The 21,940-nt window shown below is 53.9% G+C and overlaps 1 protein-coding gene across 1 annotated transcript in view; it reads left to right on the plus strand.

Annotated features, from left to right (window-relative positions):
- The window catches only part of WDR86 (WD repeat domain 86), a 68,245-nt gene that overhangs the window by 2,955 nt on the left and 43,350 nt on the right, over positions 1-21,940 (plus strand). The window contains 4 exon segments of the mRNA XM_054237532.2: positions 5,322-5,453; positions 6,641-6,701; positions 8,261-8,327; positions 8,330-8,502. Coding sequence (XP_054093507.2) covers positions 5,365-5,453; positions 6,641-6,701; positions 8,261-8,327; positions 8,330-8,502 — 390 coding nt within the window. The 5' untranslated portion in view covers positions 5,322-5,364.

Raw genomic sequence — 21,940 nt, forward strand, 5'->3', positions numbered from 1 at the left:
TATTACTTAGTTTTCCGAGGAATTCTACGGAGCTTTGTTCATTCACCATTTCAGAAACTCTTGTCACTAATGACAAAGAAAACAAATTGCAAAAGGCTACATATAATGTAGCCACACTAAAAATTTTCTGTTATTTGGCTGGGCGTGGGGGCTCACACCTGTAATCCCAGCACTTTGGGAGGCCGAGGCAGGTGGATCATGAGGTCAAGATATGGAGACCATCCTGGCCCACATGGTGAAACCTCGTCTCTACTAAAAATACAAAAAATTAGTCGGGCATGGTGGTGCGTGCCTATAATCCCAGCTACTCGGGAGGCTGAGGCAGGAGAATCGCCTGAACCCAGGAGGCGGAGGTTGCGGTGAGGCGAGATCACGCCATTGCACTCCAGCCTGGGTAACAAGAGCGAAACTCTGTCTCAAAAAGAAAAAGAAAAGAAAAGAAAAAACATTGATCCGACATAAACATGGCAAAATGTGAAGATCTGACAAACTTTCTGTGGTAGTGTTATTGCTCCTTATATTATTTCCTGTACTTCTCTGTGCTCTGAATTACTCAAAAACGGGAGAGACAAGAGGCAGAGAAGGGAGGAGGCAAACGGGCGATGGCTCAGGGTGATTTATTAGTAAAACCATAAGTCTTCACGCTCTGAAACTGTCCAAGAACGCTGAGCAGCCACTGGTAGTTCTAAGGCCACATGTTACTGAGATTTTATTTTTGAGCCATAACAGCCTTCTCAGCCCTGCTGTTTCTGCACTGTCACCATATTTATTCTTAGTCCATTCCCCCAGAATTTTGTCCCCACCTGGCAATTTTATGGTGACTCAAGATCTCACCTATCTCAAGGTGCATTTTAACAGTGCTCTGCTGAAGATGACTCAGAAAGTGACTCTAAGAAATGACTCTAGCGCTGAGGCCTGGTGCGCTGGCATCTGCATATCATGTTGCTGTTCTGGGCAGCGTTTCTACCTGGGCACAAATAGACAATACGAATCTTAGCAGACTCCTCCGCTGGTAACCGATTATAATAAAATCCCAGGTGAGAAGTGAAATACTGCATTAAAATGTGGAATGGAGATGAAATTTGCAGTAATCTTGTCCATCTACCCATTTTTAACAGTTCTTTGAGTGGGGCTTGTGGCTGGGCGTTTCTTCCTATAGATTTCTCAGAAAACACCCCAAATCACCGCTTCTGTTTTGGATTATATTGTCATCACTTTTGTGGGTTGTTTGTGGGCTCTGGCCCTGCTGTGAAGCTCTGCTGGGCGCGGTGGCTCACACCTATGATCCCAGCACTTTGGGAGGCTAAGGTGGGTGGATCACTTGACATCAGGCGTTCGAGACCAGCCTGGCCAACATGGTGAAACCCCATCTCTACTAATAATACAAACATTGGCCAGGCATGGTGGTTCACACCTGTGATCCTAGCACTTTAGGAGGCCTAGGCGGATGGATTGCCTTAGGTCAGGAGTTAGAGACCAGCCTGGGCAACATGGTGAAACCCTGTCTCTACTAAAATACACAGAATTAGCTGGGCGTGGCAGCATGCATCTGTAGTCCAGCTACTTTGGAAGCTGAGGTGGGAGACTTGCTAGAAACCAGGTGGCGGAGGTTGCAGTGAGCCAAGATTGTGCCACTGCACTTCAGCCTGGGCAATAGTGAGACTCCGTCTCCAAAAAAAAAAAAAAAAAATAGCTGGGCATCGTGGCATACACCCATAGTCCCAGCTACTGGGGAGGCTGAGGCAGGAGAATTGCATGAACCTGGGAGGCAGAGGTTGCAGGGAGCCAAGATCACACCACTGCACTCTGCCTGGGGGACAGAGCAAGACTTTGTCTCAAAAAAAAAAAAAAATAAAGCTCTTGGGCCGGGCTCGGTGGCTCACGCCTGTAATCCCAGCACTTTGGGAGGCCAAGGCGGGTGGATCACAAGGTCAAGAGATCGAGACCATCCTGGTCCACATGGTGAAACCCTGTCTCTACTAAAAATACAAAAATTAGCTGGGCATGGTGGCACGTGCCTGTAATGCCAGCTACTCAGGAGGGTGAGGCAGGAGAGTTGCCTGAACCCAGGAGGCGGAGGTTGCGGTGAGCCAAGATCGCGCCATTGCACTCCAGCCTGGGTAACAAGAGCGAAACTCCGTCTCAAAAAAAAAGGGGCTCTTAAAACAATAGTGAGAGACACCACACACCTATTTGAATGGCTAAAATCCAAAACTTGATAGCATCAAATGCTGTGAGCATGTGGAGCGACAGGAACTCACATTCATTGCTGGTGGGAATGAAAATGATACAGCTACTTAGAAACATTGTTTGATGGTTTCTTTTCATTTGATTTGATTTTGATTTTTTTAGAGACAGGGCCTTGCTATGTTGCCCAAGCTTGTCTTGAATTCTTGGCCTCAAGTGATCCTCCTGCCTTAGCCTCCTAAGTAGCTGGAATTACAGGTGCAATCCTCTGCACCTGGCTTTTATTTTTTGTTTGTTTGTTACAAAACTAAACATACCCTTAACATATGACCCAGCAATCACACTTGTTAGTGTATAGTGAAAGGAGCACACACAAAAATCTACACATGGATGTTTATAGAAGCTTTCCTCATAATTGGCAAAACTTGGAAGCAACCAAAACGTCCTTCCAGAGATGAATGGTTAACTAAACTGTAGTACTTCCAGACAATGGAACATAATCCAGCAATAAAAAGAAATGAGCAACTAGGCCAGGAAAAGATTTGACGGAATCTTAAATGCGTATTATTAAGTGAAAGAAACCAATCTGGAAAAGCTACTTACTATCTTAGCCCGTTTCGTGCTGCTATAACAGAATGCCACAGACTGGGTGATTTACGATGAACACAGATGTATTGGCCCACAGTTCTGGAGGCTGAGAAGTCTAACATCAAGGTGCTGGTGGCTTTCAAGGTCTTCTTGCCTTGGGGATTAAGTTTCCAACTCCTGTGTTTTGGGGGACACATTCAAACCATAGTAGCTCCATGCTGTAGATTCCAACGACATGACATCCTGGAAAAGAGAACTGTGAAGATAGTAAAAAGATTAGTGGTTGCCAGGAGTTAAGGGGGAGAGAGGGATGAACAGATGGAGCACGGGGTACTTTTTTTTTCTTTTGAGACGGAGTTTCGCTCTTGTTACCCAGGCTGGAGTGCAATGGCACGATCTCGGCTCACCGCAACCTCCGCCTCCTGGGTTCAGGCAATTCTCCTGCCTCAGCCTCCTGAGTAGCTGGGATTACGGGCACGCGCCACCATGCCCAGCTAATTTTTTGTATCTTTAGTAGAGACGGGGTTTCACCATGTTGACCAGGATGGTCTTGATCTCTTAACCTTGTGATCCACCCGCCTCGGCCTCCCAAAGTGCTGGGATTACAGGCTTGGGCCACCGCGCCCGGCCGTGGTGGACTTTTTTTTTTTTTTGAGGCATAGTCTTGCTCTGTCATCGAGGCTGGAGTACAGTGGCGTGATCTCAGCCCACTATAACCTCCACCTTCCGAGTTCAAGCAATTCTCCTGCTTCAGCCTCCTGAGTAGCTGGGATTACAGGCGCCTGCCACCACGCCCTGCTAATTTTTGTATTTTTAGTAGAGACAGAGTTTTGCCATGTTGGCCAGGCTGGTCTTGAACTCTTGACCTTAGGTGATCCACCTGACTTGGCCTCCCAAAGTGCTGGGATTACAGGTGTGAGCCACTGTGCCTGGCGTGCACAGGGAACTTTTAAGGCAGTAAGAATACTCTATATGGTGGATTGATGACATTACACTGTAGGGACAGCAAAGCTCTACCCCCATCCTCTTTGGGTTCTGGCTGGGCCTGAGAAATAAATTGACATAAGACAGATTAGCAGGAGAAAAGGTGTGTTTATATATATATGTGTGTGTATGTGTGTGTATATATGTGTGTATGTGTGTATATATGCGTGTGTATATATGTGTGTGTGTATGTGTGTATATACGTGTGTGCGTGTGTATCTATGTGTGTATATGTATGCATGTGTATATATATGTGTGTCTGTGTATATGTGTGTGTATATATATGTGTGTATATATGTGTGTATATATGTGCGTGTATATGTGTGTGTATATATATGGGTGTGTGTATATATGTGTGTGTATATATGTGTGTGTATGTGTGTGCATATATATGTGTGTGTATATATGTGTGTGCATATGTGTGTGCATATGTGTATGTGCGTGTATGTGTGTGTGTATGTGTGTGTGTGTGTGTATACACACACACACACACATACATATTTTATTTTAGACAATTTTACACTTTTTGCCCAGGCTGGAGTGCAATGGTGCGATCTCGGATCACTGAAACTTCCGCCTCCCAGATTCAAGTGATTCTCCTACCTCAGCCTCCTGAGTAGCTAGGATTACAGGGATGTGCCACCATGCCCAGCTAATTATCTCGTATTTTTAGTAGAGACAGGGCTTCTCCATGTTGGTCAGGCTGGTCTCAAATACCCGACCTCAGGTGATCCACCCACCTCAGCCTCTCAAAGTGCTGGGATTACAGGAGTGAGCCACTGCAGCTGCCCTACAAATTTATTTAATACAAGTTTCATGTGGCAGGGGAGCCCTTAAAAGGAGGTGAAGACCCAAAGACAAAGTTAGAGTCAAACAGTTACTGAACTGGACAAAGAGCAGTAAATTGTGAAAAATCAACTACATTATGCGGGGAGGCTTTAAAAATGTGTTATTTTGGGCTGGGCGCGTTGGCTCAAGCCTGTAATCCCAGCACTTTGGGAGGCCAAGGCGGGTGGATCACGAGGTCAAGAGATCGAGACCATCCTGGTCAACATGGTGAAACCCCATCTCTACTAAAAATACAAAAAATGAGCTGGGCACAGTGGCGCGTGCCTGTAATCCCAGCTACTCAGGAGGCTGAGGCAGGAGAATTGCCTGAACCCAGGAGGCGGAGGTTGCGGTGAGCCGAGATCGCACCATTGCACTCCAGCCTGGGTAACAAGAGCGAAACTCTGTCTCAAAAAAAAAAAAAAGGTGTTACTTTAACAAAGTCTATGCAACGTTGTCTCTCTCATCCTGTGTCCTGATGTGTAACGAAGGTTCATTGGTTGTGACAAATGTACCACTGTAATGGGGAGGTTGATAGTGGAGGAGGCTGTGTGTGGTAAGAGTGTGAGACTGTGTGTGTGTGTGTGTATTGTGAGTGTGTGTGTGTATGCAGGGGCAGGGGGCATACAGGAACTCACTGTACTTTTTGCTGAGTTCAGCTTGAACCTAATGTTGCTCTAAAAAATAAAACCTTTTTTTAAGGCTTACTTTTCCCTTTCCCCCTTTTCTTGCAGAATTTCCTTCTCCGTCCTTTTCAAATGTGTGTAAATCTTTTTAATGGCGAAACAAGCCTCTTGCCAGTCTAACCACTCAGGAATGTTTCCTCTGGGAGGCAGGGCCATCTCTTTGAGACTTGACATCAAGAAGTAAGTGTCCCCCCTCCCGTTTCCTGAGAAGCCTGACTTCAGCTGTCACCTGACTCCAAATTGCAAAACCCACCTCCAGCCATAAAGATACGAGAAGATTAGCAATTTTATCCCAAAAACGCAAATGCAGTGGGTTGTGTCTGCGTGGCCACATAAGAGTGAGCTCTTGCTCCATCTTTGTGATCTCTTAGGGGAGAGGTCGTGATGCGTATCACATTCCAGTTTAAAGTTTATTCAACAGTAAAACTGTTTTCTTTTTCTTCTACCTTCGTGGAGAAGTTTTCTGGGTTGGCAGGAGATTTTGTTTTTGATTTTGTGTCCCCACCAGGGCCCACATCCAGAGACAAACACTGGAATGTGTGGCTTGGTGAGTGGGGGTGCCAGTGGAGGGGGCATCTCTGGGGAAGACTGTCCTCAGGTTCAAGGGGGACATGCAGGTCCTGGTTCGTGCCCTGTCTACTTTTGAAAACCTCCCAAAGCAGAGGTGAGGTCACTTCTCTGCCCCAAGATCACATAACCTCCTCTTCCTGGGCCTCAGCGTCTCATCTGTGAAATGCTCATAAAAATATACTCTACTGTTTGAGGGAAGAGCAGCAAACTGCTCCCCGAAGCTCCTCCCTCCCCTCCTGCAGAACCCCCTGTGGAGCCCCTGCCCCTCTCTCCTTTGATCTCGGACCTGTCCCCCACCACCCCAGCCCTCTGAGCCAGGGGCCTGTGTTCATAGCTCCCCTCTGCAGCCGCCTGGGGGCTGCACATCCTGTGGTCCCACATTTGTTCTGCTCACTCCACAACCTCTGAGCCTCTGCTGTCTGGCCTTGGGGAGCTCTCCCTCCACGGCGGGCCTCTTTTGTGCTGTAAACCGGTTCTGGGTGTACAGGGTGGTCTGGTTGGTGCAGTGGAGAGGCAGGGGGCAGAGCACTGTGCCCCCAGCTCAGGGCAGCACGGGTCACCTGGGCACCTAGGCAGGATCTTCAAGGAGAGAGGGACCCAGGGAGGGAGAGTGCCAGGGAGCTAAGCGGACAGGAAGAGAGCGGGAGGAGAGCAAGGCCTGGCCTGGTGTCCTGGGGGGTGGGGGGCAGCCAGGCTGGGTGAGCTGGAGCAGGACGTTTAAGGTCCCCGGGGACCTGGGAGCTCAGAGCGGCCGGGAGAGGGGCGGTCAAGGGCTGTCTGTCTGTCTGTCTGTCCAGGGAAGCTTGGGCTGCAACCTCGTGGAGACAAAGAAGTTGGCACCAAGGCGAGAGCAGCCAGGTGAGAAAGGAGAGTGGGCTAGGGAGCTCAGAGCAGGCCTTGGGAGGAAGGATGGAGACAGGCCTGAGGGGTGAGAGGCAGCACAGGGGAAGAAAGGCTGGAGGTCTGAAGAGACACCCCCTTCTCCCCCACCACTCCCAGGGCAGTGCAGGGGCACCTCGGGCTGGGCGGGAGGGCTCAGGGAGGAAGGAGGCCTGGGAGCTAAACGCACAGAGCCCATGGAGACCCCGGGCAGGGTGGGCTGCAGCGCGGTGGCACAGGGTGGCCGTGGCGGGTCCCACCGGGTCGCCCCTCGGGTTTAACACGCCCGACAGCTCTAATGTGCAGGGGCCAGCCCGGTATAAATGGGGACCCGAGGGCGGAGCGAGGCCCACCGTGGCGCAGCGCTTGGGAAGGTGAGCGTGTCCCTCAACCCCCAGGAAACTTGCAGGAGGGTGCACACTGTTGCTGGCTGACAAGCCCACGGGAAGCTGGTTTCATTTCTCATAAATGGGGCGGCCTCGTTGTTGGCCTGGGGCCTCTCTCGTGTGGGTGGATAGGAAGGTCTCCAACTCCGCCCCCTCCTTCTGGGGTTCCAACCCCTTGCCCCCCAGTCAGGAGCAGGGAGGGTGGTCAGACCCCCTGGGGCTCCTTGGGGTGGGGAGGCTTGGCTTGTCACTCTGCCCTCAGCCCCACTGTGGCACGTCTTTGCCCAAGGCTGGCCTCTCTCTGGCTCTTTTTCCCCAGGGTCTCTTCAGGGACACTTAGGGCTGGTTCTCTGAAAAATGTGGAGCTTTGAGGGACCCCCAAATCCCTTTGGTGCCCAGACCTCCCTGAAGGTCTCAGGGGCCATCTTCCAGCCCTGTGTGGTGCAGGAAGGATGGGAAATGTGGCTCTCCCTCCCCCTCCCCAGTGTCCCCAACCTGGCCACTCCCATGAAGCCTTCAGTCTCCAAGGCCACATTTCAGAGTGTCTGGGGGTGACCATGTTGCCGTATTAGTCTGCATGGGCCAGGAGATGCTTCAGTAACAAGGAGCCCCAGTAACTCTGAGTGCAGAACACCAGGTGTCTGCCTGCTTTCTGGTGAAGGCACAGGGCCACGCCTGACTCCAAGGGGCCTGGAAGGGCCATTCTCACACTCCTTTGAGCGAACTGGAGACGTGGGTGAAGTTTCTTCTTTTGAAAACATCTCCTTTAATGTTATTATTGGCTTTATGTTTTAATAATTTAAAAACAAGTTAGAAAATGCAGTGGAAGTTGAAAAGAGCCCATTTTCAAATGGGCACCTAGACACAGGGAAAATCCCTGTCCTCACACAGCTACTGAAATTTGTCTGTCCCACTGCGAACTCCTGGGGTGGGGAGGAACAGGAGCTGTGGATGGCACCAGCCCAACAGCTATTCATTCTTTTGCCCAGTTGGCAAATCATGTTGGGCACCTACTGTGTGCAGCAGGCCTGGGTTTTGGGGGGCCTGAGAGTAGGGGTTCCATTGAGGGTGTTGGGACCCCAGCGCCAGCCTCCATCCAACACTGAAGGAGAGAAGCCCCTAGCCCTGAGCTCTGTCACCTGCCCTTTCTAGATCACTCCCTGTGAGGGCAAGCACTTCACGGGGCGGAAGCTGGAGGTCTTCAGGGACTGTGACAACTTCCAGGCTTTATGAACCGAGTAAACTCCATCCGCGTGGAGAGCAGAGCCTGGGTCTGCTTCGATCACCCCAACTTCTGGGGCCAGCAGTTAATCTTGGAGCACGGCGACTACTCCGACTTCTTCTGCTGGAACAGCCACAGTGACCACGTGGGCTCCTGTCAGCCTGTAGGAATGGTGAGTCCTCCTGCTGGAGGGACCGAGGGTCAGCCCTGGGCAGATAGCGGCAGGGAACCTCCCAGCTTTAAGGTCTGTAAGACCGAGGGAACTATAACCAGAGCCACCCTCTAGCATGAGGTGAGTAGGTGGGGCAGGGCAAGTTGCTAGGAACCAATCGGGAGTGGCCCTGGGAGTTTTCATAGGGGTATCAAGAAAGCGCTTTAACTTTTGGATCCAAAAATTTAGCTGCATTTTCCATTTAAAATGCTGTTGAAGGCTTTGGGAGACTGAGGCAGGCGGATCATCCGAGGTCAGGAGTTCAAGACCATCCTGGCCAACATGGTAAAACCCCATCTCTACTAAAAATACAAAAATTACCTGGGCGTGGTGGCAGGTGCCTGTCATCCCAGCTACTCTGGAGGCTGAGGCAGGAGACTTGTTTGAACCCGGGAGGCAGAGGGTGCAGTGAGCCAAGATCGCGCCACTGCACTACAGCCTGGTGAGAACGAGACTGAGAAAAGAAAAGAAAATGCTGTTGAAATGACCCAAATTTAGATTTCCAGCCAGAGAGGGGACACTTAGCCAATGGGAGGCTGATTTGTTTGGGCCTGGTGTGGCCACTGGTACAGGTGGCCTTGTAGCACATTCTGGAGCCTTCCATGCTCGGGTCTTGGAATGGCTGATGGAGGAAGCTGGAGAATCACCCGCAGGTCAGGGAAAGTTGGGGAGCAGGTTTGTTGGAGTGACACAGGGAGCTGCCGCCCAACAGGTGTGGCCCAGCGTGTGCAGGGAGGGCAGATAAGGGGCGTGGCTTCCCCATGGCAGGACTGTTTCCGTCTAGCGGCCCCGAGGGTGGGATTTAACCAAGGCCGTTCCCCAGGTCATGAGCCCTGCTGTGAGTTTTGGAGCTTCAGGCGGGAAGTGGCAGATTCGTGAGACTGGGGTGAGCAGCTCTCATCACAGAGCACCTCGGTCCGTGTCTGCCGAGGACCCTCCCCTGACGCCCGGGCCAGGCAGCTCTGGTGAACATCTGAGGGACCCCAGGGAAGGCACCTTTGTGTGGGGGCCCCTCTCTTTTCCACATCAGTTCCAAAACCAGCTGGGCTTTGGCATCTGAAATTCTAAGAAGGCTTTCTTAGTATTTCCTCCAGGCTGTGGTACATTTGGAAAAAAACATTTAAATGGTTGGCCCTGGCCCCTGCATCATGCAATTTATATGAAAAATATACCCGGTATCTTGCAAACTGCTGTTCTCCTGTGAGCTCTCCTGGGGCCAGCTGTGATGCAGGCCAGGCTTCCGAGCCAGGCAGGGGCTGGGCCTCCTGTCTTTTGGAAACATGGGAATGGTATGGGGAGACATGCTGACCCTAAGGATGATGACGTCAGGGCCACCAGGGGTTTCAGCATGTGAGAGCTGGAATTTGTTTTAGATATTTGGCTTTTTGTTTCACTAAAAAGTTCTGTTACAGTTTTAAACTGTTACCATTTGAAGGTTTGCCTGTGGCCTGCAGCCAGGGTGAAGAAGTCAGAACCCGGAGTGTGTCGGTGTGGCCAGGGCAGGAGCCCCACAGGCTCCCCAGAGGGAGCCCCGGGACCCCAGCCTGGTCTGAGTGTGACCTGTGGCCTCTGGTCAGTTTGGCTCTGTTTGGACCTCAGATTCTCCAGTAAGAGGAACTTGGACCAGCTCACTGGCTGGTAATAGAACTGTTTACTCCAGCCACATCTCAAGTGGAAGAAGAAACAGAAGTGTGGGGTTGAAGTGTGTGGGGTGGAGGTGCCCAGTGCCCTGGGTACCTCCTAATTCCTTCCTGCACAAGGCTCCGTTTCTGGGAGAGGGGAGTTCGCAGCATCCTCCTTCTTTCCTTCTTTTCTGCTTGGTCCTGGAGCAGGGGGAACACTTCCGCCTAGAAATACTTGAGGGCTGCAACTTCACGGGCCAGTGCCTGGAATTCCTACAGGACTGCCCCTTCCTGCAGAGGGGGGCTGGGCCAAGAACTGTGTCAACGCCATCAAGGTATACAGGGATGGAGCGTGAGTACAGGCCATGTGGCCGAGCCCCAAGGCCTGGCTGGGCCCTTCAGTGCCATGCTCTGGAGGTGGGGCGGGAATGAGACCTCCAGTGGTGGGCAGTGTGTCCCTGGCCCCACGGGCCTTCTCCTTTCCTCAGCTGCCTCACCTGACCCAGTCAAGCCGGGGGAGCTGCTCCTATGGCCCAGAAGGGCCTCAGAGAGGGCCCCTGGTTTCCAGAGGCATCCTGAGACCTTCTGTCTAGGGCATGGGTCCAAGAACGAAGAGGGGAGAGTACCTTGGGAGCTCTGCGGTCCTCTGCGATGGATCTGATACAAGAGGCCACCCTTGGTTCTCTGGAGCCGGGGACACCTGGTTACAAAGGGATCCCCAGGGCCGTATGGGCTGGAAAACCACAGTGGACTCGGCTGCTCTGAGAAGGGTGGACCAGCCCACCCTGCCCCCAGCCTACCCAGCAAAGCTGACCCCGAAACTGGACCTCTCTGCAAAGCCCCACCGCATGGCCTCTCAGGGGAAATGGACTTCAGGATAGCTCACTTGTGCACAGAGAGTAGCTGGGGGGATTTTGCCCAGGCCCAGAGGGGTTTGTGTACCCCACACTTGGGTTACCTCAAGGAAACCAAGGGCAGCCTGCATGCCCCTCCAGGCCTCCCTCGAACTCCCCTGTGCAAAGCCCTACCCTCCGAGCACCTCCAAGCCGGCCATCTATTCTTATTGTCCAGCCCACACCTCTCGGGCAGGTAGCTGTTCTCCCCCCATTCTACAGCGGGCGAGCTGAGACTCAGAAGCTGGCTCCCCGGCCACCCCATGGGAGTGGCACAGCTGAGACTACAGCCAAGTCTGTGTCTGTCCCTGTTCCAGCGCTGGCCACTTTCCCAGGCTTCAGTCCCCTCCTGTCAGGCCACGAGCCCCTCACACAGGTTCCAGCTGCCTGAGCATGGTTCTGGCTCCTGTCAAAGCAGTTGAGGAACAATTTGCCTTCCATGCTTCAGAGGTTCAGGACCAGGGAGCCTCTGAGGGTATGCAGGGGCAGAGGGCCTGCAGGGAGCCTCGGAGGGGAGGCGGGGGGGAGGCGGCTGCAGAGGCCTGCAGGGAGCCTCGGAGGGGATGCAGAGGGGGTGGCAGGGTGGGGCGAGGGCCTGCAGGGAGCCTCGGAGGGGATGTGGGGCAGAGGGCCTGCAGGAAGACAGAGACTGAGCTGAGGCAGAGTGTGCACAGACAGCACCTCATGTCCACGGGCTCCCACTGCACAGTGAAGAGGTCCCCCACAATGGTGTCTATGCTGAATATGTCCATCATTCCCTGAAAGATACTGTGCAACTATTATTTGTACTAAAAAATTTTTTTTTTGAGATGGAGTCTTGCTCTGTCACCCAGGCTGGAGTGCGGTGGCCCAATCTCAGCTCACTGCACCCTCCGCCTCCAGGGTTCCAGCAATTCTTCTGCCTCAGCCTCCCGAGTAGCTGGAATTACAGGGGCGCACCTCCACGCCTGGCTAATTTTTGTATTTTTAGTAGAGACGCGGTTTCACCATGTTGGCCAGGCAGGTCTCAAATTCCTGACCTCAAGTGATCCACCCACCTTGGCCTCCAAAGTGCTGGGATTACAGACGTGAGCCAACGCACCAGCCCATACAACTATTTACATAGCACTTACATTGGATGAGGTATCATAAGTAAACGAGATGGTTTCGAGTCCAGTCAGTCCTCGTTTAACGCTGCGGATAGGTTCTTGGAAACTGACTTTAAGTGAAATGATGTATGGCAGGTCCGTGAATATGTCATCTTGTTCAATGTGGATTCATTGTGAGATTAATGAGGGGAGAAATGGCTTTGTTACGTATCTTGTGCTTAAAGCCAAGCTTCCCAAGAACCTAATGATGGTGTTAAGAGGGGACCTACTATCTATCTGTGGGAGGATATGCGTGGGTTATGTGATGATGGTGTTAAGGGGGACTTACTATCTGTGGGAGGATATGCGTGGGTTATGTGATGATGGTGTTAAGAGGGGACCTACTATCTGTGGGAGGATATTCTTGGGTTATGTGGTGATGGTGTTAAGAGGGGACTCACTATCTGTGGGAAGATATGTGTGGGTTATATGATGATGGTGTTAAGAGGGGGACCTACTATCTGTGGGAGGATATGCGTGGGTTATGTGATGATGGTGTTAAGCGGGGACTCACTATCTGTGGGAGGATATGCGTGGGTTATGTGATGATGGTGTTAAGGGGGGGACCTACTATCTGTGGGAGGATATGCATGGGTTATGTGATGATGGTGTTAAGGGGGGGGACCTACTATCTGTGGGAGGATATGCGTGGGTTATGTGATGATGGTGTTAAGGGGGGACTCACTATCTGTGGGAGGATATGCGTGGGTTATGTGATGATGGTGTTAAGGGGGGACCCACTATCTGTGGGAGGATGTGCATGGGTTATGTGATGATGGTGTTAAGGGGGGACTCACTATCTGTGGGAGGATATGCGTGGGTTATGTGATGATGGTGTTAAGGGGGGACTCACTATCTGTGGGAGGATATGCGTGGGTTATGTGATGATGGTGTTAAGGGGGGACTCACTATCTGTGGGAGGATATGCGTGGGTTATGTGATGATGGTGTTAAGGGGGGACTCTATCTGTGGGAGGATGTGCATGGGTTATGTGATGATGGTGTTACCCGGGGACTCACTATCTGTGGGAGGATATGTGTGGGTTATGTGATGATGGTGTTAAGGGGGGACTCACTATCTGTGGGAGGATATGCGTGGGTTATGTGATGATGGTGTTAAGGGGGGACCTACTATCTGTGGGAGGATATGCGTGGGTTATGTGATGATGGTGTTAAGAGGGGGACCTACTATCTGTGGGAGGATGTTCGTGGGTTATGTGATGATGGTGTTAAGGGGGGGACCTACTATCTGTGGGAGGATATGCGTGGGTTATGTGATGATGGTGTTAAGAGGGGGACCCACTATCTGTGGGAGGATATGCGTGGGTTATGTGATGATGGTGTTAAGCGGGGACTCACTATCTGTGGGAGGATATGCGTGGGTTATGTGCCAATACAAAGCCATTTTATATCAGACCTTGAGCATCTTTGCATTGCGATATCCTGGGGAGGTCCTGGAACCAGTTCCCAGGGATAGGGAGGACTGTGTGTATCCCACCTCTCCCTGGTGGCCTGATGTGGGCCGCCTTCCTGCCGTTCTGTCACTCTGGCTAGCTCCAGGATTCTGTTTTGTGAAATTCCATTTTGCCCTAAGTTGGTGGCACCTGGAGCCCAGGGGTAGCATCATCGACAAGAATTTGCCCTGGGAAACTTGCGGGCTAAATTGTGTCTTGTAAGGCCCAAGTCACACTTTGCATGGAGGATGTCCTGAGGCCCGAGACACGGTCCCCTGGGCCACCCCCAACACTCAGGGGCTTGCTGAGAATGAAGCGGGGGAAGGTGGAGGCTGACATTTCTCTGACTGAGGGGCGCGAGATCAATCTCCTTTAATCCCGCTGTCCCTGTGAGGAGCAAGCCGTCACGACTCCAGGTGGGGACCCAGGTGCTCAGCCTTTGGTGCCTAAGACTCTAACTCAACACAAATGTAAGCCCTTGTCAAGGAGAAGGTGATGCCCTCGGGTCTCCTGGATGGGGAGGCTGACACTGCTAGGAGGGCTTTCCTGGGGTCTGGGAGCAGGCGAGGCAGGGCCCTCCACCACCTCTCACTGCCAGACTCCCCCACACCAGCACAGGCATGACCCATCCCCTCAGACCCGTGTCCCGGTGGGCGCTTGGAGAGAAACACACTGGCATTCTGCCAACCCCACCCCTATGTGGTGAAGGGCATGGTGCTGATGGGGGCATGACAGGCCCCTGCCTCCTTCCAATAGCCACAGCCAGCACAGGGGAGGGGAAAATGGGTGGTACCCCACCCCCTCCTTTTGAGGGTGTCCATGTGAGCTTCCCCATGTGGAGAACATGGCTCAGGGTATTTCTTGCCCAGCACAGAGTAGAAAGGACTGGCTCACTCCCTGGGGGTGCCTCTGAGGCCCAGCTGCTGCATAGGTGTGCATTTGGGAAGCTGCAGGTGTGGAGGGGCATGGACACCAGGGCCAGGCTGGGGAGGGTGGGGTCCTGGCTGGGCCAGGCCTGCCCTGAATCCCCCAGCAGGTGCTCCATGCTGGCTTGCACCCTCTGCCTCTCTCTTTCTTCCGGGCCCTGACCCTGGAGGCAGCAGACCGTGCCAGACACCAGGCGGGACAGGCCTCACTGGTCTCAGAGATGGCAAGGGAAGGCCAGGGTCAGGCCAGCTCCTGCTCCGAGCTGTCCTGAGGCATCTTCCTTGGACTGCACACCCCTTCCCAGGCAGAGGCCACCATCCTGGCCCTCCAGTCTCTTCCCCTGCTCCAGTTTCCTCCCGACTGCACCTTCCTGCCCTCCTGGGCCAGCCCACAGCTTCCTGGGGGGATGAAGGACCGTGTTCTATCCTGCCCCCAGCAGCCCCAGGTCCTCCCAGCTCTATAAAGCCTGTTTCTGCTCTCTGGGTGGTTGGTGGCTGGCCCATGGTATGCGGAAGGGGAGGAGTACGGGAAGGAGCCCCACTTGGGAGTGCACCCACCCCTCTCTGTGCCCTGCAGGCTCCTCTGTGCAACTGTACCCCCACAGCCCATTTCATCTGGAGGGGAGGCCCCATGAGGGCAAGAGGGCAGGAGCCATGTTGTCTGACCATGGCACCTCTGGTAACTGACACGGTGCTGTGCACACACGTGGGGAACCGCTGGCGTTCACTGAATGAATGAACGGTGCCCTCTGTGCCAGGCACCCCACCCGGTGCTGGGGGCACTGTCTGTGCAAGGTGGTCCATATCACGGAACAGGAGTGTGTGGGGCACGCAATGATGGCAGGAGTGCATCCTTGCCAAGGATGGTCAGTTTTATTCTTTTATTTTTTTGTGACAGAGTCTCACTCCATTACCCAGGCTGGAGTGCAATGGCGCGACATCGGCTCACTGCAACCTCCGCCTCCCAGGTTCAGGCGATTCTCCTGCCTCAGCCTCCTGAGTAGCCGGGATTACAGGAACCTGCTACCATGCCCAGCTAATTTTTGTATTTTTATTAGAGATGGAGTTTCACCGTGTTGGCCAGGGTGGTCTCAAACTCCTGATCGCAAGAGATCTGCCTGCCTTGGCCTCCCAAAGTGCTGAGATTACAGGTGTGAGCCACTGCTCCTGGCCAGGACTGGTCAGTTTTAAAATGTAGACATTACTGGGCCTGTCCCCACACGTGTCACACCTCAGCACAGACACCACACACCACACAGTGCTGGGGAAGGAAATAAAAGCAGAGGTGGGCTCTGTGGGCACCTGTGTGTAGCCCTGAGTGAAGGGGGCGCTTGGCCAGGAGGGCTTGCTGGGTGGCCAGGCTGGGGGAGCTCTCTGTCCGGAGCCCCAGGGGGCTTCCCAGCAGCCCCTGATCCCCACTTCCTGACCTCCAGGTGGGTCCTGTACTAGGAGCCTAACTACCACAGCTGCACGTACGTGGTGGATAGGGACGACTTCTGCAGCTCTTGCAACTGGGAGGCCCACAGTGCCCGAGTGCAGTCACTCTGCAGGGTGGTCAACTTCTTCTAGCCAAGCCCCCCAACAGGATGGCTGGGTGCAGCCCTGGGACAGGGGCAGCCCCTTGCAGTCCCACCCAGACCTTGGGACCTTGGCCAATAAAAGTCCTGAAAGCCAGTGGCAGCCTCTGAGCACTCTCCAGCAGTGGGTGCCCCAGGCCTGGGAGGAGCCAGATGATCTGATCCGATCTGGGGCACTTTCCCAGGCTCCTGGCGACCCCCTGGGCCAGGGAGGGGAGAGTGGTGGGAAGACGTGGTGCGAAGCAATGGGGAGGGGAGAGGCCTGGGACTCTGGGTGGTGCAGGACTCCCCAGGCTCACTCAGAGCTCTGCCTTGCTGCCAGGCCACGTGGCCAAAGGCCTGACCCAGGGTCCCTGTGTCCAACCTCTGGGTTTTATCCTCACAGCTAATCTTGGCCTCGGAGTTTCTAAGGGAGGCCCCTCTGGAAGGGTGGTTTGGACCCAGGTCAGACCCCTCTTCTGCAAAAGAGAGAAAAATGAGGGGTGGTGAGTGTCAGGAGGGGGCTTGCTTGAATAGGTGGGCTCTGTGGGAATGGAAGGGCTTTCGGGGTGCAAGGGGCATGGGGCATGTCTGCTGCAGCTGCAGCCCCTGGAGCAGTGGGGCTGGCAGATCCCAGACCGGCGGCCTTGGCTTGGGTCTCTGCCTCGTACTGCATGCAACGCCCACCTGTGGAATTCCTCCAGGCCTGGGCCCTCTCCAGGAACCTCGGATCCAGGACCCCTGCGTTCTCCTCCGTAGCCCATCCCAGAAGGAGGCCACTGGTGGAGGTGCCTAGGTTTCTGAGGAGAACGCAGGGGCCCTGGATTCAAGGTCCCTGAGCATGGGGCTCCTGGACATGGAGACCCCAAAGATAGATGTCCACATGGCCTGTGCCCAGACCGAGGCCGGGCTGGATGAGCGATCAGTGGGGGGCCAGGTACATGGGTTGAATCACCCATGCACCCACAGCATTCTGATCTGGCTCATGGTCCGGTCTCTAACCCCCGACTCCGATCCCAGAGGCTCCCCCCACCACAATCCCAGAGGGCCCCCCACACTGCGATTCCAGAGGGCCCCCAACTGGCCTCGCAGTTCCCAGGTCCTCCTCACCACACATCTGGCTCTGGTTTTCTGTGTAGGTGAAGGAGTCTGGACTGGGGAGCAGCCCCTTCAGGCTGGCTGCCCGGCTCAGGACCCCCAGGGAAAGCCGTGAGGGTTACTGTCGGAGCTGAACCGAGACGCGCCGTGGGTCACCGTCCGAGCTGAACTGAGACGCACCGTGGGTCACTGTCCGAGCTGAACTGAGACGTGCCGTGGGTCACTGTCGGAGCTGAACTGAGACGCGCCGTGGGTCACCGTCCGAGCTGAACTGAGACACGCTGTGGGTCACTGTCGGAGCTGAACTGAGACGCACCGTAGGTTACTATCTGAGTTGAATTGAGACGCACCGTAGGTTACTATCTGAGTTGAATTGAGACACGCTGTAGGTTACTATCTGAGTTGAATTGAGACGCACCGTAGGTTACTATCTGAGTTGAATTGAGACACGCTGTAGGTTACTATCTGAGTTGAATTGAGACGCACCGTAGGTTACTATCTGAGTTGAATTGAGACGCGCTGTAGGTTACTATCTGAGTTGAACTGGAGGGTAATGGAACCTGAGCTCAGGGAGGGAACATAGGGTTCCTGAAGGAAAAACAAAACCTCAGGGGCTGACTCTGCAATACTGCCTGAGTGTGGTGGGACAGGGGATGGCTGTCCCGTTCCTGGGTGTCCTCCAGCTCCTCCCCATCCCTCACTGAGAGACCAATGGAAAAAGACTCATGACAGGTCACCCAATTCACCTCAGACAATGTCCCACCAAGAGCTGGGTGGCAAAGACGGAGGGGCCCCGGGACTGCAGTGGGACCCCCGTAGGCTGTCCCATGACAGCCAAGGCCCAATGAAGACACGACAGCCCTAGGCCACCGTCCTCTCTACCCAGGAAAGGGCAGGGGCTCCCTGCCACCATGTGGTAGACGGGTCTACAAAAGGCCTGCTCAGCACCCCTAATGCCCCAGCCCTGCCTCCTTCCACCTGCAAACCACAGAGCATGGAGCCCTAGAAGCTTCGGAACTGAGGACTTCCAGTGAGCAGCTCTCTCAGATCAAGGACTGGAAGACACCACTACAGTCTTGATCTCTTGACCTTGTGGTCTGCCCGCCTCGGCCTCCCAAAGTGCTGGGATTACAGGCGTGAGCCACCGCGCCCGACCACATTTAGGTTTATTTTTGTGAAGAACTTGACGCAAATCCAAAGCCTCTCCAGGCCTCAGACCCTGTTCTGTGAAATGCATAGTCATGTGTGTCGTACCAACTGTATACCCTTGTAAAGGCCAAAGGGGTGACCCATGAGCTGGCGCCATATGAGGGCTGCTTAGTAGTAGCAAGTGACCCAGTAGGTGACCGGGGGTGGGGAAGCAGGCAGGGGGAGTGTGTCACAGGAGTGAGGGTGACTTGGCTCCAAACTCCAGCCTGGTTCTCTCCGTCACTCACTAGGATGTGACATTGGAGAAGCCACTGCTGTGTGTCTCAGTGTCCTCAGATGTACAGCAGTGGTCAGAATTTCGACCCATCATAGGCAGTTAATGCCTGGGGAATGAAACGAGAGCCTCAGGCCCCACCAGTTCAGTCCAGGTCCTTAGGAGTCACGGGAAAAGCCAGGCCCAGCAGCCCTTCCCTCAAGTTCCAGAGGCTTCCCCTGAGCTCTTCCGCTCCTCCCCAGCACCAAGGCATGGCTGCACCTCATTAACTGGTGATTTAATGCTTCGAATGGGCTTTGTGCTCCTCGGTGACCTCCCTCTTACCCCAGCCCCCTGCTCCCTAATCTGCCAGCAAATCTGCTTTTTGTCTGAAAGAGGAAAAACAAGATTCCCACCAAAGTGCTTGTGGGCAGCGTGTAATGTATCTGAAGTCCGTCCAGGGGTCGATGGACCGAGGGTGAGAGGCGCTCAGAGCCACACATGCTTTACATAGTTCTGCCTCCCTCTGTGGTTTGGAAAGCTGGGACTTTCACACAGCCATCCCCTCCCGTCCTCAGCCCTGGGTCCCCTTGCCCTGCCGGTCCCCTGCGCACTGTTGATCAGGCCCTGACCACAGGAAAAACATTCCCTCTGAATCTCCCCAGTCACCCCATACCCCACTCCCCTCCCACCCTCTGCCCCCCACTCCCACCCCCACCCCCACCCAGAAGTTCCTCCCACTGGCCAAGAGCTGGTCCAAGAAATCTCTGTTGGCCTCTTCCCCTTCCTGCGCCTCCCTCCCCGCCTTCCTGGCTGGAGGCTTCCGGGTTCACCTTTTCACCCCACTGGGTGCCTTCAGAGCACGGCTGTCCTGCCTGTGTTCCCCCCAGGAAGCCACAACAGATCTTCAGTCAAAGCCTGTGGGATGAGTTTGAGCCCACCCAGGGATGAAAAAAAGACAAACAAAAAGCCGGTCAAATGAGACAATTTTAAAGATTTAGCTCCGGAGTTTCAGTTTGGGCGGATGACTGCGCTCTGTAGACAGGCAGATGGTGCCGGCAGCCGCGCAACTGTGTGTGCACTCAGTGCCACTTAAATGGTTAGGATGATACATTTCATGTGTATTTTGCCACAATCAAAAACAATGAGCTTCTTGTTGCTGAGGTGCTCAGGGCTGTGGGAGGCAGTGTGGGAACAATGCCTCCCTGGATCCCCGGGCACCCTGTGGGTCTCCTGTGAGACCATGCCCACACCCCCTACCTGAAGAAGCTGTCACCTGCTCATTGATGAGTGAGTCCCACCGGCTCGGCAGGGCTCTTGGCTGTGGCTGCTGGGGAGGCTGAGCTGCAGGAGGAGGAGGTCCCTGTCCTTCAGCAGGGCCCCCTGGCATGTCCCTGTGGGTAACTGGGACTAACCCTGCCTTCCAGACCCTGAAGCCTTGGTAGCCCGTATCTATCTGGGGACAGCAGGAAGGAGTGACTTGTGCAGCCTGCCCTGAACAGCAAGCATTTGTGTCAGCAGGCTCCTGGCTTCCTTGCCTGTAGCCAGCCCACTTTGGAATCGTGATTTAAAACAATCCTGTGGAGCCTAGCCGGCGCCCACTCTGTGCACAGAGGGTGGTAGCCCTGGAGTCAGCCTGCGGGTCTGTAGCCTCTTACTGGGGCTGGGAGGCAGGCTGGGCAGGTCAGTGCTGGTAACCTTAGTCCTGGTCCATGCCTGCCCTGGGACCCCCAGGACTGGCCTCCCTGGGTAGGAGCAGGGGCAGGGGCAGGGGCAGGAGCAGGGGCAGAGGGTAGGGCTGGGCTGAAGGCAAGCATTCTCAGCCTGAAGGGGGCTCAGCGATGTGTAGGATTGCTCTGGCTGGGGGGCTGAGCCGGTTATCAGGACCCTCTCCATGCACCCTGCCCGGCCCCCAACACCAGGGCAGGAGGTCTCACCAGTTGGGGTGGATGGTTCTGTGGGCTGAGGGGGTCGTGCCCTGGGTTCCATTCCTGTAGAGGTAAAGTGGTCAGTTCTAGGTGCCAGGCACAGGGAACAGGGCAGCGTGTCCCCTGCACAGGGTGCCCAGCCTCACCCTGGGCCCTCGAGGTCCTGAACCGCAGAGACAGACATGTGGGCAGTAGGAATGGGCGCTCCCACCCAACAGGGCTGCTGGGTGGAAGTCCCTTCATGGGGCTGGTGATGGCAGAGGTGGCGTCATCTCCACACACACAGGGGATCCTCAAGTGCTGCTTTACCCTTGGGGGCACTGGGCCCAAGGCCAGGGGAGGAGCCTGTTGTGATAAAAAGGTGGATACAAAAAGTACAGGAAGAAATCTTTGGGGCAGAGGGGACTTAGGAAAAGGTTACAGAAAAAAGCGAGACATCCGTGATACTTTCCCCAGTCCTGGTCCTCTCTGCTACCGAGGACAAAGCAGGCAGGGGATCAGGATCAGGCCCATCATCCTCAGAGTCTCGAAGATGAAAGGAAGCGAGTTTTCCAGAAGCCCAGCAATTCCTGGGACTGAGGCCAGAGAGGCGCTTCTTCGGTGGGTCCCCTGGCCCCGTGCCCGGGACTCACAAGCTGTACCCTTCAGGTTAGCCACGTAAAGCTGTTAGGGAAATTAACAGGTTTCCTAGGATTTTGGCTAACAGCATCCCACAGGATATGTGGACTGCGCTGTGCCAAAGTAAACTTTTTGTGGGGGAGGAGGTTTTAACTGTCCTGGTATTTGTATGAATATGTTCTTACTTTTAAGTGAACCTAATTGGGTCATGAAAGCGGACCTGGTTATCAGTAGATACCAATACGTTTTATTGGGCAATTCCTATGACCCAAATGATGTGCTAACCCCTTTTTTACATATAATGAGGTGGGTATATTAGTTTCTGTCTTTTACAGTTGAAGAAATAGACCTAAAAACATGATTGTAAGTTGCCCAAATGTGTGCCATAAATGGCCAAAGAGGCCAAGTGCCCCGGACCGTCTGATGGGAGCCCACACCTAACCCCTCTGCACTCATCCCCTGTGGCAACGGCTTCCCAACCTTTTTGACAAACTCACATGTAGGTCATTAGATACCAAACAAACACAGCTGTGTCACCAACCGTCCCGACCCTCACTAGTCGAGCATCAGTATTATTTTTTTTATTTTACTTTAAAACAATGCTGGTCAGAGACCCACTAAGTTGATTTCACAACCTCCTCCTAGGTCACAATTCTCTGGTTTGAAAAACACTACACTGCCTCATAGTGTAAACAAATAAAGATTTAAGGAGCCCTGGCCTACGCTGTGGATTAGCTCTTCCAATCCCAGTTCCTTCCTCCCTCCCTTGTCTGCCT

Source organism: Callithrix jacchus, chromosome 11 (assembly GCF_049354715.1).
Source record: "Callithrix jacchus isolate 240 chromosome 11, calJac240_pri, whole genome shotgun sequence".
Lineage (NCBI taxonomy): Eukaryota > Metazoa > Chordata > Mammalia > Primates > Cebidae > Callithrix > Callithrix jacchus.